The sequence below is a fragment of the Bufo gargarizans genome, chromosome 3 (assembly GCF_014858855.1).
Source record: "Bufo gargarizans isolate SCDJY-AF-19 chromosome 3, ASM1485885v1, whole genome shotgun sequence".
NCBI classification, from domain to species: Eukaryota; Metazoa; Chordata; class Amphibia; order Anura; family Bufonidae; genus Bufo; species Bufo gargarizans.
Window position 1 is genome coordinate 480,883,626 of NC_058082.1, and position 16,676 is coordinate 480,900,301.

Sequence of the window (16,676 nt, forward strand, 5' to 3'; positions counted from 1 at the left end):
ATAGGGTACGTGTCACCGAGATTCCTGGCCTCGGTGGAGTAAAAGCCGTTTTTTGTGTCAGCAGCAGTTGCTGTTTGACACCTATTACTTAGTATGGCTGTATAGCTGATCCAGGACGGCTCTTACTGGGAGTAGTCAAAGTGCTGGGTGGGTGACTACTCCTCATGTTCCAGGCCGGGTTTTGCCAGCATGCCAGGTGAGGGGGATTACCTCAGTCTGACAGTGGAGCTCAGGAGGTGTGTGTGCTGGGATCTGAGGCTTGTGCCGTGCTAGAGGGCTGAGACCTGTCTGTAAGGGAAACGGGCCTGCCAACAAGGTGATTTTTTTTATGTGGACTTTCCATTATGTGTGAACTAATGATTGCAAAGTGATGTTTTCTTTTTTCTTTATGTGTGAATAAACACGGAAGTGATTTAAGAACTGGTAATTTGCCTCTGTACTGCGTCCGCACACCCTGTCTACCAGAGCGAATCCCCACAGAATCCTATATGTCTGTGTATCCTATATATCCGGTGTATGTCTGTGTATCCTATATATCCTGTGTATGTCTGCGTATCCTATATGTCCTGTGTATGTCTGTGTATCCTATATGTCCGGTATTTGTCTGTGTATCCTATATGTCCTGTCTATCCTATGTGTCCGGTGTATGTCTGTATCATATATGTCCAGTGTATGTCTGTGTATCCTATATGTGCTATTTATGTCTGCGTATCCTATATGTCCGGGGTATGTCTGTTTATCCCATATGTCCTGTGTATCCTATATGTCCTGTGTTTGTCTGTGTATCCTATATGTCCTGTGTATCCTATATATCCTATGTATGCCTGTGTATCATATATATCCTGTGTATCCGATATCTCCGATGTATGTCTGCTTATCATATATATCCGGTGTATGTATGTGTGTCCTATATGTCTGCCGTATGCCTGTGTATCCTATATGTCCGGTGTATGTCTGTGTATCCTATATGTCCGATGTATCCTATATGTCCTATGCATGTCTGCGTATCCTATATAGTCAGGTCCATAAATATTGGGACATCGACACAATTCTAACATTTTTGGCTTTATACACCACCACAATGGATTTGAAATGAAACAAACATAATGTGCTTTAACTGCAGACTGTCAGCTTTAATTTGAGAGTATTTACATCCAAATCAGATGAACGGTGTAGGAATTACAGCAGTTTGCATATGTGCCTTCCACTTGTTAAGGGACCAAAAGTAATTGGACATCATAATAATCATAAATCAAACTTTCACTTTTTAATACTTGCTTGCAAATCCTTTGCAGTCAATTACAGCCTGAAGTCTGGAACGCACAGACATCACCAGACGCTGGGTTTCATCCCTGGTGATGTTCTGCCAGGCCTCTACTCTGTCTTTAGTTCCTGCTTGTTCTTGGGGCATTTTCCCTTCAGTTTTGTCTTCAGCAAGTGAAATGCATGCTCAATCGGATTCAGGTCAGGTGATTGACTTGGCCATTGCATAACATTCCACTTCTTTCCCTTAAAAATCTCTTTGGATGCTTTTGCAGTATGCTTTGGGTCATTGTCCATCTGCACTGTGAAGCGCCGTCCAATGAGTTCTGAAGCCTTTGGCTGAATATGAGCAGATAATATTGCTCGAAACACTTCAGAATTCACCCTGCTGCTTTTGTCAGCAGTCACATCATCAATAAATACAAGAGCACCAGTTCCATAGGCAGCCATACATGCCCACGCCATGACACTACCACCACCATGCTTCACTGATGAGGTGGTATGCTTAGGATCATGAGCAGTTCCTTCCTTTCTATATAATCTTCTCTTCCCATCACTCTGGTACAAGTTGATCTTGGTCTCAGTTGTCCATAGGATGTTGTTCCAGCCTGTGAAGGCTTTTTTAGATGTCGTTTGGCAAACTCTAATCTGGCCTTCCTGTTTTTGAGGCTCACGAATGGTTTACATCTTGTGGTGATCCCTCTGTATTCACTCTGGTGAAGTCTTCTCTTGATTGTTGACTTTGACACACATACACCTACCTCCTGGAGAGTGTTCTTGATCTGGCCAACTGTTGTGAATGGTGTTTTCTTCACCAGGGAAAGAATTCTTCGGTCATCCACCACACTTGTTTTCTGTGGTCTTCCGGGTCTTTTGGTGTTGCTGAGCTCACCGATGCGTTCCTTCTTTTTAATAATGTTCCAAACAGTAGTTTTGGCCACGCCTAATGTTTTTGCTATCTCTCTGGTGGGTTTGTTTTTTCAGCCTAACGATGGCTTGCTTCACTGATAGTGACAGCTCTTTGGATCTCATCTTGAGAGTTGACAGCAACGGATTCCAAATGCAAAAAGCACACTTGAAATGAACACTGGACCTTTTATCTGCTCATTGTAATTGGGATAATGAGGAAATAACACACACCTGGCCATGGAACAGCTGAGAAGCCAATTGTCCCATTACTTTTGGTCCCTTAACAAGTGGGAGGCACATATGCAAACTGTTATAATTCCTACACCGTTTGCCTGATTTGATACCCTCAAATTAAAGCTTACAGTCTGCAGTTAAAGCACATCTTGTTCGTTTTATTTCAAATCCATTGTGGTGGTGTATAGAGACCAAAAATTTTGAATTGTGTCGATGTCCCAATATTTATGGACCTGACTGTATGTCCTATGTATGCCTGTGTATCTATATGTCCTATGTATCCTATATGTCCTATGTATGCCCGTGTATCCTATATGTCCACTGTATGCCTGTGTATCCTATATGCTCTGTGTATGGTCAGATTTGGTTTTGTATTCAAAGAAACCCAATTTATCTAAGCTTGCCTCTCAACCTATTTGGGTATTGTGGGGATTCGCTCTGGTAGACAGGACAAGCGGACGCAGTATAGAGGCAAAGACCAGTTTGTAACTCAAAAACTTCAGTGTCGCCAAAAAAACGAACGTGACTTTCACAATTATGAAAATCAAAAAGCTTTATTATTGATGTACAATACATACATACATAATGATAAAAGGCAGCACAAAGGTGGGACACACAGATAAGGAACAGGACCCAAGGAGGGGCCGGGAGGTCAGCACACCAGAGACCAGGGAAAAAGTATGAGAGATGGAAAAACACCAAGACGCCTCAAAATAACAAAACCCCAAACAACCTACAATGGAGGCAAGTGTGAGGACAATAAGGCTTGGTGAAAGAACAACCCCAACGCCGTTTCGCCGGTGACCTGGCTTCTTCCGGGGATACGGGTTTTATTCACACTTATGGCAAAAAAACAGTATGACAGTCCATTTGCAGTTTTGGTGTTTGTTCACACCTAGACAGTTCATACAGCAAAAGAGTCACGTGTTATCCTAGGTGTTAGTTCACACCCGATCGGCATTGCTCAGGACAAAGCAGACCTCCCAAAACTCAGGCCTCCAGCCTAGCACAGATCCCAATCCGGTGATTGCCAGAGCTCCTGTGTCAGAGAGAGAGGTAGTTACCACCAGCTGACACTGCTGGCTGGGTTTTTTTATATAGGCCAGTCAAGACCTGGCCTGGAACGTGGGGAGTAGTCACCCACCCATCACTTTGACTACTCCCAGTAAGAGCCATCCCGCATCAGTTATTACAGCTATACTAAATAGCAAGGTGTCAAATAGCAACTGCTGCTGACACATGAAAACTGACTCTTACTCCACCGAGGCCAGGAACCTCGGTGACACATACCTTCCATCAACGACGGTTCCTTGCGCCTTCCTACAGTATGTTCAAACTTTATAGATACGCTGCAGATTTTATGTCCAAATTTGCAGGCAGGAAATCCGCAATTTGTTACAGTAGCAGAAAATTGGTTGAGATTTTATGGAATCTCATCCACATGCTGCAGGTTGAAATCCACTTGGAAGTTTGCATGTGGTGCAGATTTAAATTCAGGGCAGGGCAATACTTTCCACAGATTTTTAGCACGGATTTCAGCCTTTGTCATGTCTGGGGTGAAATCTGCAACTAAGTCTGCATTTCATCTATTTAGATTTTGACTTTGTTTCTGTGGTGGATCCGCGATGCTACGTGTGGGCATAGGCTTTTGATTTGACACCTGTTGACATTGGTAGTCTCAAGCTGATTCCTGTTTGTAGGAGAAAGGAAATAAAGTGACTTGACATCATGGCATCTGTTCTGTAGGATTTCAGGTACCACAATGCACCATGTGCATACAGCTGGCATTTCACACAGGCAGCACACAGAATTTCATTATGTCATCACTCAGAAGAACCAATTGGGTGTAATTTTTTCATAACATTTTCCTTCTGATTGTTACCTGTTAATCTGCCCCTGACATCAGATCTCAGATCCTCCTTCCTTTGCTACGCTGACCTCCCAATTTAAGAATATTTTCTCAGTCCTTCGCTTACTTGGCCATTCAAGAGGATAACTCCCTGTGTCCCACAAGATCAGCTCCTCAAATCCTTTAAGTAGCTTTTAGTATTTCAGCCGTCTGATTACCTGGAAGTTATTCGATCGCCTCTAAACATAAAAGTGATGATTGAAAACAGTACTTGGTGCTTTGTATAATTGGCAGAATACAACCAGATCTTTTTGTTCTAGACATCCAAAGGTAGTAAGTTAGGTTTTCTTGGAAATTGACTCCAGCGTGTGTCAGAGGGAAATCTGACTACGAACCAAACTAGGGACAGAGACAGATGTTGGTACGTTTTGCATAGAGCGCTCGGAAATATGTAAAGATAACAAATAATTGCAATAAAAGAGGGATTTGATACATGTTTTTCTCCCTACCACAGGACGTCTTGGCCTTGGAAACCAGGAATCTCACAATTCTCCTCAGAAGGTAGCAATCCCACAGGAGTATGAACCACAGAAAGTAATGTGTGGCATTGACAGTTCCATGGTTCTAACAGTGGGCAACCAGATCCTGGCCTGTGGCAGTAACAGGTTAGTTGGCCATAGATCAGTAACAGATGTGGTTTCTGTCATCTGACCCTTCCTATCATTGCCATGAGTATCTGGCTGTTCATGTTATTGCTCTAACAAGGTATGGACCAGACTGCAAAGGATCACCAGATTGCATTTTGCAGAATAGTCTTCAATAGAAACCTTGTGGACTGGCTAGAATATCATAGATCAGGCAGATGGACGAAGCAAAAGGTTCAAGTGGATAGCGTTCCTTCACATATGGTGTTCAGTGATGGGTATCAGGCAGGAGACATCAAGGTCAGGAGTAACAATGTCAGAAATTATACATGAACCAACAAATTGTTCAGGAAACCAAGTTTCACCCAGTATATATTGGATAAGGCACATGAAACAATCAGGATTACATATACAGACGTGGACAAAATTGTTGGTACCCTTTGGTCAATGAAAGAAAAAGTCACAATGGTCACAGAAATAACTTTAATCTGACAAAAGTAATAATAAATTAAAATTCTATAAATGTTAACCAATGAAAGTCAGACATTGTTTTTCAACCATGCTTCAACAGAATTATGTAAAAAAATAAACTCATGAAACAGGCATGGACAAAAATGATGGTACCCCTAGAAAACACAGAACATAATGTGACCAAAGGGACATGTTAATTCAAGGTGTGTCCACTAATTAGCATCACAGGTGTCTACAACCTTGTAATCAGCCATTGGGCCTATATATATGGCTCCAGGTAATCACTGTGTTGTTTGGTGATATGGTGTGTACCACACTCGACATGGACCAGAGGAAGCAAAGGAAAGAGCTGTCTCAAGAGATCAGAAAGAAAATTATAGACAAGCATGTTAAAGGTAAAGGCTATAAGACCATCTCCAAGCAACTAGATGTTCCTGTGAGTACAGTTGCACATATTATTCATAAGTTTAAGATCCATGGGACTGTAGCCAACCTCCCTGGACGTGGCCGCAGGAGGAAAATTGATGACAAATCTAAGAGACGGATAATCCGAATGGTAACAAAAGAGCCTAGAAAGACTTCTAAAGAGATTCAAGGTGAACTTCATGCTCAAGGAACATCAGTGTCAGATCGCACCATCCGTCGTTGTTTGAGCCAAAGTGGACTACATGGGAGACGACCAAGGAGGACACCATTGTTGAAAACGAATCATAAAAAAGCAAGACTGGAATATGCCAAACTACATGTTGACAAGCCACAAAGCTTCTGGGAGAATGTCCTGTGGACAGATGAGACAAAAATCGAAGTTTTTGCCAAGGCACATCAGCTGTATGTTCACAGACGAAAAAATGAAGCATATCAAGAAAAGAACACTGTCCCTACTGTGAAACATGGAGGAGGCTCTGTTATGTTCTGGGGCTGCTTTGCTGCGTCTGGCACAGGGTGTCTTGAATCTGTGCAGGGTACAATGAAATCTCAAGACTATCAAGGAATTCTAGAGAGAAATGTACTAGCCAGTGTCAGAAAGCTTGGTCTCAGTCGCAGGTCATGGGTCTTGCAACAGGACAATGACCCAAAACACACCGCTAAAAACACCCAAGAATGGCTAAGAGGAAAAAATTGGACTATTCTAAAGTGGCCTTCTATGAGCCCTGACCTCAATCCTATTGAGCATCTTTGGAAGGAGCTGAAACATGCAGTCTGGAAAAGGCACCCTTCAAACCGGACACAACTGGAGCAGTTTGCTCATGAGGAGTGGGCCAAAATACCTGCTGAGAGGTGCAGATGTCTCATTGACAGTTACAGGAAGCGTTTGATTGCAGTGATTGCCTCAAAAGGTTGCGCAACAAAATATTAAGTTAGGGGTACCATCATTTTTGTCCATGCCTGTTTCATGAGTTTATTTTTTTACATAATTCTGTTGAAGCATGGTTGAAAAACAATGTCTGACTTTCATTGGTTAACATTTATAGAATTTTAATTTATTATTACTTTTGTCAGATTAAAGTTATTTCTGTGACCATTGTGACTTTTTCTTTCATTGACCAAAGGGTACCAACAATTTTGTCCACGTCTGTATGTTGGCCCTTCAGATGTACAGTAGATGTATGTGCGTGCCAAGTAATCAGTCCTCACCCCCAGCCATGGTTAGAGGAGACATTCTGCCAGACAGAGGTTGGCAGATAGATAGGGACAGGGAACCAATAAGTTGGACACTGCAACCGATGGGTTGTAATGAAATGTTTCATATACCGTAAAATGCTTGCTTTTCGGCAGATTTAACAAGCTGGGCTTAGATCAGATCTCGTCTGTTAATGAGCCCCCTCCAGAGGATCAAGTGGAAGAGGCCTTCATCTTCACTCCTGTACAGTCGGCACCTCTGAACCAAGAAGCCATCCTGTATGCTGATGTGAGCACTTCCCACTCTGCTGTAGTAACTGGTGAGTGTGTAGGAAAAGTGAGAGTGAACCTTGTTTGCAATGGGATTTAGTGTTTGTATTCACTCAAATGACCAACACTCGCCTTTTGTGAATGGCAAGGAAAGTTTCTTCAGTGTGACTTTCTAAAGCTAACATTAGTGTTGACTTACTATTGTACGTGCAAGCACACAGACATATGAGATGAATGGGGGCTTTGTGAACATCCCGCTGCTTTACTGCTTTTTTTTCTGTCTTTCAGCCTTGGGTCAGTGTTATACCTTTGGTAGCAATCAACACGGACAACTAGGCACTAGCACCTACAGACATAGCAGAGTGCCCTGTCTTGTGAGTGCACCACAGGGATTGAAGGTCACAATGGTGGCATGTGGTGATGCCTTCACTGTAGCAGTTTGTACAGGTGAGCCTATCAGTTCATGCAGTATGCTCTGGTCATTAAGTTTACAGCAGTCATATTCCAGTATCAATTGCCTTGTTTTTTTAGGGAACCACACATGTGAAGAGTCAACACTTGCTTTAAAAGTAATTTCTTAACGTCTCCTATCTTAATTGTGTTTTCCGTCAGTTAATATTTATTGCATATCAGTTTAATATGCCATAAATGTCTAATAAGATTTGCTGACCAGCCACCCACCTGCCTTTCCTACAAACAAGTTGTGAGAGATACAGAAAAACCATACATGGTTGTTTCTGTAGGCCCCGACAGTTCAGTGGAGAATAGCTAGTCATGGACATTGGTCAGACCATAAATGTTTATTGTCAGAAAATCTAATGAAACAATGTCCATGCCTAACCTCCACTCATTTTTCCAGTTACTTTTATTGGTGGGCCAGGATCGCTGTCGGTGATGTCCATCTCCACAGCTCTTATACATTGTCATGCTCCACCCTCAAGCAGAGTACACAATATGGTATCGCAAGAGATAGCACAACCACAGTATGAGAGTGAGGAGATCATCTCCATGTTACATTGCACCTTCTAAAGGGTTCTCTATGTGGCATGACTTATAGCAGTTGTGAGGTCTTTCATTTTCAGTACATTATTTACTTGAAAATACCTTTGCCAGTTGAGATGGGTTCCAGGTTTGACCTCACAGTTGGACTTAAACGGGTTGTCCACTTTAGAACACCCTTATATAGAACTCTGAGTTAAAAAAGTTGAGGGTCCTCTGTTCAGCATCCTCATCTCTTGGCCAGAGTGAAGAGCGGTTACAAAGAGCATTTCTCTCTCTCTGGAGGACCTGTCCTGTCCTGCACTACACAGAGAGGCCATGAATTGAATGGACACTGTGTAATGCTTCATTTCCTCTCTGGTGGCGCTGTAGGGAAATTGAACACTTAAGGTTCCTTTACACGGGACAATTTTGCAGGCAATGGCTGAGAAAGAAGCGTTCCATCATGGAAGTCGTCTTATCGTTAGTGAAGGAGATGGCTGTATTTACATGCAGCACTCTCCTCCACAGAATGAGGAGAAGCGATCGCTAATACCATCGCTCGTCTCCATACAGACTTGTTGTTTTCCAACAGCATGATGCCTGCTGCCCAGCAAACGACAATTTAGGTGTCTGCACAATGATCCAATTACCCGATGAACGAGAGTTTTGCTCGTCCATCAGGTAATCGCCAGCACCTTTACACCTCTAGATAATTGCTAACGAGCATTCCTATGAACGCTAGTTAGCGCTTATCTGGCGGATTCTCGGTCTGTGTAAAGCGCCCTTTAGTTGCCAGGTTTCCCCACAAATTACATCTGATCTCTTAATGTTTAGACTGACAGGGCTACACAAACAAAATTGTTGTTAAGTCTGCAGCCACACAGCATTGTATGAACAGATTTTGATTGGAAAACAGCAAGGGTCTTGTGATGGGAACTAACAGGTCAACCGAAAATCAATGTCCTGACACTCCACCAACATCAAGCTAATATTAGAACTGTATCTAAATCTTCTAGATCTGTGATGGCTGTCCTCCAGCACTCCAGCTGTGGTAAAACTACGACTCCCAAGATGTACACTTGCTTAACTGTTCTCAGAACTCCACAGAAATTAATGGTGCATGCTGGGAGTCGTAGTTTCACCACAGCTGGAGTGCCGGAGGTTAGCCATTACTGTTCTAGATTCTATTAATCTGGATCATAAATTTAATAAAAGTTGGAATACAGAGATTGTAAAAGATTGTAAATCACATGACGTGAAATCCTGTGGAAATGTTATTATGTAGTCAGAGCTTTTCCATTCTGTTACTCACCTGAGTAAATAAACATAATTATTCCACTTCAAACACAGGCATTTAGAATTGACATTTCATGTTGTATGTAGCGAATGACGTGCACCACTGTGTACCAACATACTCGTATTACTCAATGTGGGAAGTTCTGCACACTAGAATAACATATCTCCCTACCTGCTTGTTGACTATCCTTCCATCAGGAAATCACGGTAGAATGTGCAATATACTATCACAGGCATGCTCAACCTGTGGCCCTCCAGCGGTTGCAAAACTACAACTCCCAGCATGCCTGAACAGCCTACAGCTCTCAGCCTTCAGCAGGGCATGGTGGGAGTTGTAGTTTTACAACAGCTGGAGGGCCGCAGGTTGAGCATCCCTGTACTATTACTTTGTGGCCGCGGTTTGCTGCTGTTTGGTAGTGTCAAAGCGGACTTGGTCCTTAGTTTTGAGGATCTGCAGGGGTTCTGGTCATATTCCGTAACTTTCTAAGATGGAAATACCCCTTTACTAGATGAGGGTCTTACTCTTAGGACCCTCATCTGTTGTCCAGAGTGAAGAATGTCTACAAAGAATATCTCTCACTCCTGAAGGACCTGGCATATTCCAGTGGTGTTCAACGCAGTGTGGCAAGTTTATTTTTTTCTAATCCCACCCATTCCCCTTAGGGCTCCAACACAACAAGAATGTCCCCTTAGTGCCACATCACAATAATGATGCCCCTAAGTGCCCCCCTAGACAGTAATGATGTCCCTTAGTGCCTCTCAAACAATATGATACGACTTTAGAGCCCCGACAGAGTATAATGCCTCCTTAGTGCTTTCCTTTACAGTATGATGCCCCCTTAGTGCCCCCTATGCAGTATGATGCTACCTTAAGTGCACCTAAACTGAATAATGCTTCGTAAAAGGCCCCCACACAAAGTAATGTCCTATAAGTACCCGCCACACATTATGATGTTGCCTTATGTGTCCCCCACACATAGTGATGCCCCCTTCATACAGTGATGCCTCCTCAGGTGCCCCCCCTCACAGAGTGGTGCCCTCTTAACTGGCACCATCACAGTGATGCACTCTTAAGTGCTCCCACACTGCTGTCCCCTTAAGTGGCTCCTTGATGTCCCTTGAGTGCTCCTGTCACAGAATGATGCTCTCAAGTGCTCCCTCACAGGGATGCCATCTTTAAGTGTGTCCCCTCCCCAATGACTGCAGAGTGATGCTTCCTTGTGCCCACCATGGGATGATGCCCCACATCGGTGGGTCAGCACTGGCATTCGCTGTGCAGTGACCCACACTGTGCTCTGTGGCTCAGCGCAGCAAACATGATGACATCACTGCATTGCGCCTGCCAACGCTGCACCACCGCATGACCAAGGATCACTGTGTTGCGGGGCAGCCGTTGAACTGAATTGGGTTGCAGCTTAACTCGCAAATTGCTGCGACCATGACATCATAAAAAAAATAAAATCCAGCAGCATTGGATTTTTTATATTTTTTTGCTATTTAATCTAATTGTGTGGATGCAGAGGAAGAGAAACTAGAAACAGCGTTTTGGATTATTTGCAGTTTGTTCTCATAGCACAAGGAAAAGGTTCCTCCATGACTCTATAGATGAATCTGAAGAAATTCCTGAATAGGTTGCTGCTATAATGAGATCTAAGTAATCTGGAAGAAGTAGCATGAAACTATATGACTAGCTTAGAGATGGGTAGTTCAAGTAGTGGGTACCTTGTAATTATGTGGATATTTCTGGAAATTGGTATCCAAATTGAAATACCAATTTCCAGAAATATCCACAAGAAGTAGCATGAACCTAATATTAGAAGCTGCGCACATGTATTATAACACTGAGCTGAACCCACAGGGCCAATATCATTATCATATTATTTCATAGGAAAAGTCTCAGATCTGCCAGGTTCATTAACCATTCCCATAGTTATTTTAATCGCTTAATATATAGTCTGCTTTTTTAACTTCTCATCTCCTCCCTCCACTGGCTAGTCAACGGATTTGTACTTACTGGGGATTAAATATGCACATTGATGATAAACAGTTGTCCTTAAATCCTATTAGGGTGTAAGGATTTTAAAGAGAGACTCCCTGAGAGCAGAGTGTCGCCCAGGAATCGTTAGATTTGGTTGACATTCATCTAATATACTGTATATGGCCAGCATAATGCGCAGACTATCACTTCCTGGCCTAAACTAGAGCAGGAATCATTCTGGTCATGTACAAGAAGATCTGCGTGGTGTGATTGATACACTGAGCATGTGTGACCATCGGCACTGGACTCCTTAAGTGGTCGTTATGAGATAAAAGCATAAGAACACCAGGGGGCACCATTACAAGTATGGAACAGCAATATCTAGACATACAAATGATTCCAATTGAACAATTGTATGTCTTGCATGATCTAACAGAGTAAATTAATATAAATATATATATATATATGGGAAAATCTTTTAACTAATATACCATATCAGGGTAGAGTCAACCTTGTACTAAATTTAATCTTTTTGTCACTGGAATCAGAGAATGCAACCGTAAAGGGCTGAGAACTGTAATATTCAGAGATTGCCAGTTCCATGAGGACTATGCAGATGTACCAATAAAACATAGACATGTCTCTTATTTAAAGTATGACTTGCAATTCCTGACTTTAAGGAAAATGTGTAAACAGAAAATGACCTATTAAATCAAATATATTTTTAAGAAAATGTGGTGTTTTGTAAAATTTTCCATGTTTGTATCTAGAGTGAAATAAAAAAATTCTGAATTCTTGCAAGTTTCGCTATGGCCTTTGATCGTTAGAGTAGGTTCTGTAGGGATGAGTTTTCAGCAAGCATCTCATTATCATCACAGACAGGATTAAAATAAAAGCTCTCACAGATAACACTGCACCAGATCATTCACAATAGATCATGTCGCAGCTCGCCTCCTCCCCCTCACCTCAACACATCACAGACCATGACCACTACACTGGTACGTAGAAGTGAATCTCCAGCCTGTAGGTTCCTGTGATCCATTTGGCTGTTGTAAACCTAAAGATGGCTGCCTTCATAATCATGTTCAGGAAATAGAATTAAAAAAAAAACTACAATCTGAAAAGCACAGATATGAATTAGTAGACAAAAATATAAGGGATAAACCCCTTTGAAGGGGTTCTCCAGGCTTTTTATATTGATGACCTGTCCTGTGGATAGATTATCAATATATGAGAGCCAGGAGCACTCCTTTAATCTATAATATTTCTATGACGCCCTATCAGTAGTAAACTAGCAGGCACAATTAAATTCCATGCATGACCCTAAGGAGCTAAGTCCTTAAAAGGTGGATATTTCCTTTCTGAAGGAAAGTTCTTTAGTCTGTGCTTCTGGAGAGGATGTCAAGTGATCCATGAGTATGTCTATGTAGCACAGTAGCTTTATAGATGGCTGTTAGATACAATAGTGCTCAGTAGTTCAGGATCGATAAGGCACTCATTTTAAAGGGGTATTCCTATCTGGACATGTATGCCATAAACACAGGATATGCCACGAACGGGGCCCCGGCATTTACTGTCGGAAATGGAGAGGTGACCATATATTCGCTGCTCTCTCCATTCACCTCTATGGGACTTCTGAAAATAGCCAGCCTCCTCTCCATGCAACAGCGCCTCGTGAGGTGTGACCTGAAATTACCAAACATTTATGGCATATCCTGTCAGAAATTTCCAGATGGGAATAGCCCTTTGAGGATAAATGTCCTGCTGTTGCAGGCCTTTTAGGGATACCCTCAGCTTTTATGTGATTTCATAAGTATCCAAACCATTAGATAACCCAAAACGTTTGTTCATTGTGTTCCTCTGTGTCCGCCATGGACCACCGATGTGAATACCGATAATGTCCTCCTAACGGCTACGACAGAATACTGAATACTTATGCAATAAGTCGTTTTCAGCTGTGAGACTGATGCGGACCGTCCTTGGAAGAAATAAAATACATGTATTATGGTGTCCTGTACACTCCTAGCCATGGGGACAGAGGTTGCAGAGTCGGTGTACATTGCCTGGCTGGACCGTAATCCCTTAAAAACTAAAACAGATGTTTACTTTACAGATGGCCAAGTCTTGACCTGGGGAAAAGGAGCCAGAGGACGATTAGGACGCAGAGATGAGGGAATTGGGGTCCCCAAAATGGTACAACTTGAAGAGAGCCACCCTTATACTGTGACATCGGTGGCCTGTTGCCATGGCAACACTCTTTTAGCCGTGAAGCGTAAGTATGCCACAAGTGCTTAAGCTCATATCAGTATGCACGAGCTAGGTCCTGCAGGGACATCTCCGCAATGCCAAGCTTCCCGTCAGTGACGAACATTGCAATAAGCCCTGGAAACTATTATACATGGCTTCCTCCTGAAATCCTATAATCATAATCCAGTGCCATTCTCTCTGTAACAAGCCGACAGTGAGTAGAACTGCTGGCAGAAGCCCAAGATAGGATGTCAAAAACTATGTGAAGAATGGGGGGCTTTTACACTGACATTTCAGATATTTGAGCTCTCAGCCCTGGTGGAAGCGTACACTTTTGGCTATTTTAAAGTCTGTGAGAGACCTGGACCCGGCTCTCCACACAAGGAACAGGGTTGTGTTCTCATTGCCCCCCCCCCTAACAAGACCTGTTTTTCATCAAAATTTATTGACAGGTCTATAAGCTTGTTGAATAATGATCCATGGGTGGCCACTTCCAATAGGTGGCGCTGGTGAGATGGTTCTGTTTCCTGGGAGACACTTCTTTGCATATTTGTTTCCCATAGAGCATTGCCAATAAGTCTCCATACAGGACTGGTCTCTTTAAGGAGATCCAGAGCAGTCCTGTCTAAACCATGGTTTCTCATGAAATCCCTGCCATCTCTGTGACTGTAAAATGTCCTAAAACTGCAATATGGCTCCTTACTTGTGGTATGCACGTAGACGGTAGGAGTATTTTCCAACTGTAATCTGATAATCTGGCAGGTCCATGGTGTCAAATTAGACGGCCTACAAGATAGATGATCCTCAAAGTATTTTTTAGGTCAATGTGCTGCTAGTCTCATCCCTTGCAGACCCAGCATTCTACTATCTCTATTTTTCCACTGATTTGCCTCCATCCTGCAACAGATTTACCTTCAACCTGCCAGATTATCAATATATTTTCTGCTAATCTGGCACAGCAGTATTTTTGCTGTATAGTGCATGCTGCTTTAGCAAGCTTTCTGGACCAAGACTCTGCACTTAGTCTTGGATTTCCTGATGTATACAGAGAAAGGGCCAAAAAGGTATAAAGTGGCAGAAGTCACCCATAGGGTCCCATTATAAAAACTCTTGTTTAGCATTTCTTCCCTCCAGCATATAGAGGGTGGTCCTAAGTGGGGAATCCCCTTCTATGATCTCCATATGCCCGAATAAGAGATTGTTTTGATAAGCCAACCCCATTGATGAGATGTCAGAAATTACATTTTTTCACCCCCCCCCTCCCCCGTGGGGATATATATATACATATATATACAGTATACATATATATATACAGTATGTACACACATATGAGTCGTGTCCTCCTTTTGCTCTGCTTTGAAGCTGAGACTTTAAATAATCTGTTTTAAAAAAGAATCAGTGCTGGTTTTTCAGTCCCGGAGACACAGAGTCGATACAAGGGATGATCAACCTTTCAGTCTACTTGTTAGAGATATCAGTATCCATTACTGAAGTCACAGTGGGAAATACCTCCTCCAAGTTACTAACCAAGTAACCGCTTGTTTCTATTCCACTTCTAGCCGGCATTGAAGATGTTTCTGTGTGAGAGAAGAACGTCAAAAGAGCCATGAGTCCGGGTGGACCACCGCAATAAGCATCCTGCCTGTGGTACTTTATATTCTCTTCCTGACGATATATTCAGGGTGTACACAGTAACCAGCTTGTTACTACAGGATTCAGCCAAACCCTATGGTAGGGACAATAAGCTAGCGTAAGGTACAGACATTTCTGTAGATCTCTATAAAATAACCGGCGCTTATGAGCCTGATTGCTCTTTTACCAATTTTTACAACACAAACATGGGAAGGCAGTACATATATATGTATACACATACACTCACACATATATATATATATATATATATATATATATTTATATACAGTGTGTGTATATATAGCAAAAAAAAGGGGATACCGAGGCACTTCCAGTAAAGTGACATGCTTTATTCACCAATTAGGCGCAGTATGTATATATACAGTCAGGTCCATAAATATTGGGACATCGACACAATTCTAAAATTTTTGGCTATATACACCACCACAATGGATTTGAAATGAAACGAACAAGATGTCCTTTAACTGCAGACTGTCCGCTTTAATTTGAGGGTATTTACATCCAAATCAGGTGAACGGTGTAGGAATTACAACAGTTTGCATATGTGCCTCCCACTTGTTAGGGGACCAAAAGTAATGGGACAGAATACTAATCATAAATAAAACTTTCACTTTTTAATACTTGGTTGCAAATCCTTTGCAGTCAATTACAGCCTTAAGTCTGGAACGCATAGACATCACCAGACGCTGGGTTTCATCCCTGGTGATGCTCTGCCAGGCCTCTACTGCAACTGTCTTCAGTTCCTGCTTGTTCTTGGGGAATTTTCCCTTCAGTTTTGTCTTCAGCAAGTGAAATGCATGCTCAATCGGATTCAGGTCAGGTGATTGACTCGGCCATTGCATAACATTCCACTTCTTTCCCTTAAAAAAACTCTTTGGTTGCTTTTGCGTATGTTTGTCCATCTGCGCTGTTAAGCGCCGTCCAATGAGTTCTGAAGCATTTGGCTGAATATGAGCAGATAATATTGCCCGAAACACTTCAGAATTCATCCTGCTGCTTTTGTTAGCAGTCACATCATCAATAAATACAAGAGAACCAGTTCCATAGGCAGCCATACATGCCCACACCATGACACTACCACCACCATGCTTCACTGATGAGGTAGTATGCTTAGGATCATGAGCTTTTCCTTTCCTTCTCTATACTCTTCTCTTCCCATCACTCTGGTACAAGTTGATCTTGGTCTCATCTGTCCACAGGATGTTGTTCCAGAACTGTGAAGGCTTTTTTAGATGTCGTTTGGCAAACTCTAATCTGGCCT

General features: G+C 42.4%; 1 protein-coding gene across 1 annotated transcript in view; it reads left to right on the plus strand.

Annotated features, from left to right (window-relative positions):
• Window positions 1-15,855, plus strand: part of NEK8 (NIMA related kinase 8) — a 112,042-nt gene extending 96,187 nt beyond the window's left edge. The window contains exons 11-15 of the mRNA XM_044287123.1: window positions 4,770-4,920; window positions 7,147-7,310; window positions 7,549-7,707; window positions 13,629-13,787; window positions 15,322-15,855. Coding sequence (XP_044143058.1) covers window positions 4,770-4,920; window positions 7,147-7,310; window positions 7,549-7,707; window positions 13,629-13,787; window positions 15,322-15,347 — 659 coding nt within the window. The 3' untranslated portion in view covers window positions 15,348-15,855. The remainder of the gene's footprint in view (window positions 1-4,769; window positions 4,921-7,146; window positions 7,311-7,548; window positions 7,708-13,628; window positions 13,788-15,321) is intronic.
• Window positions 15,856-16,676: the final 821 nt, after the last annotated feature.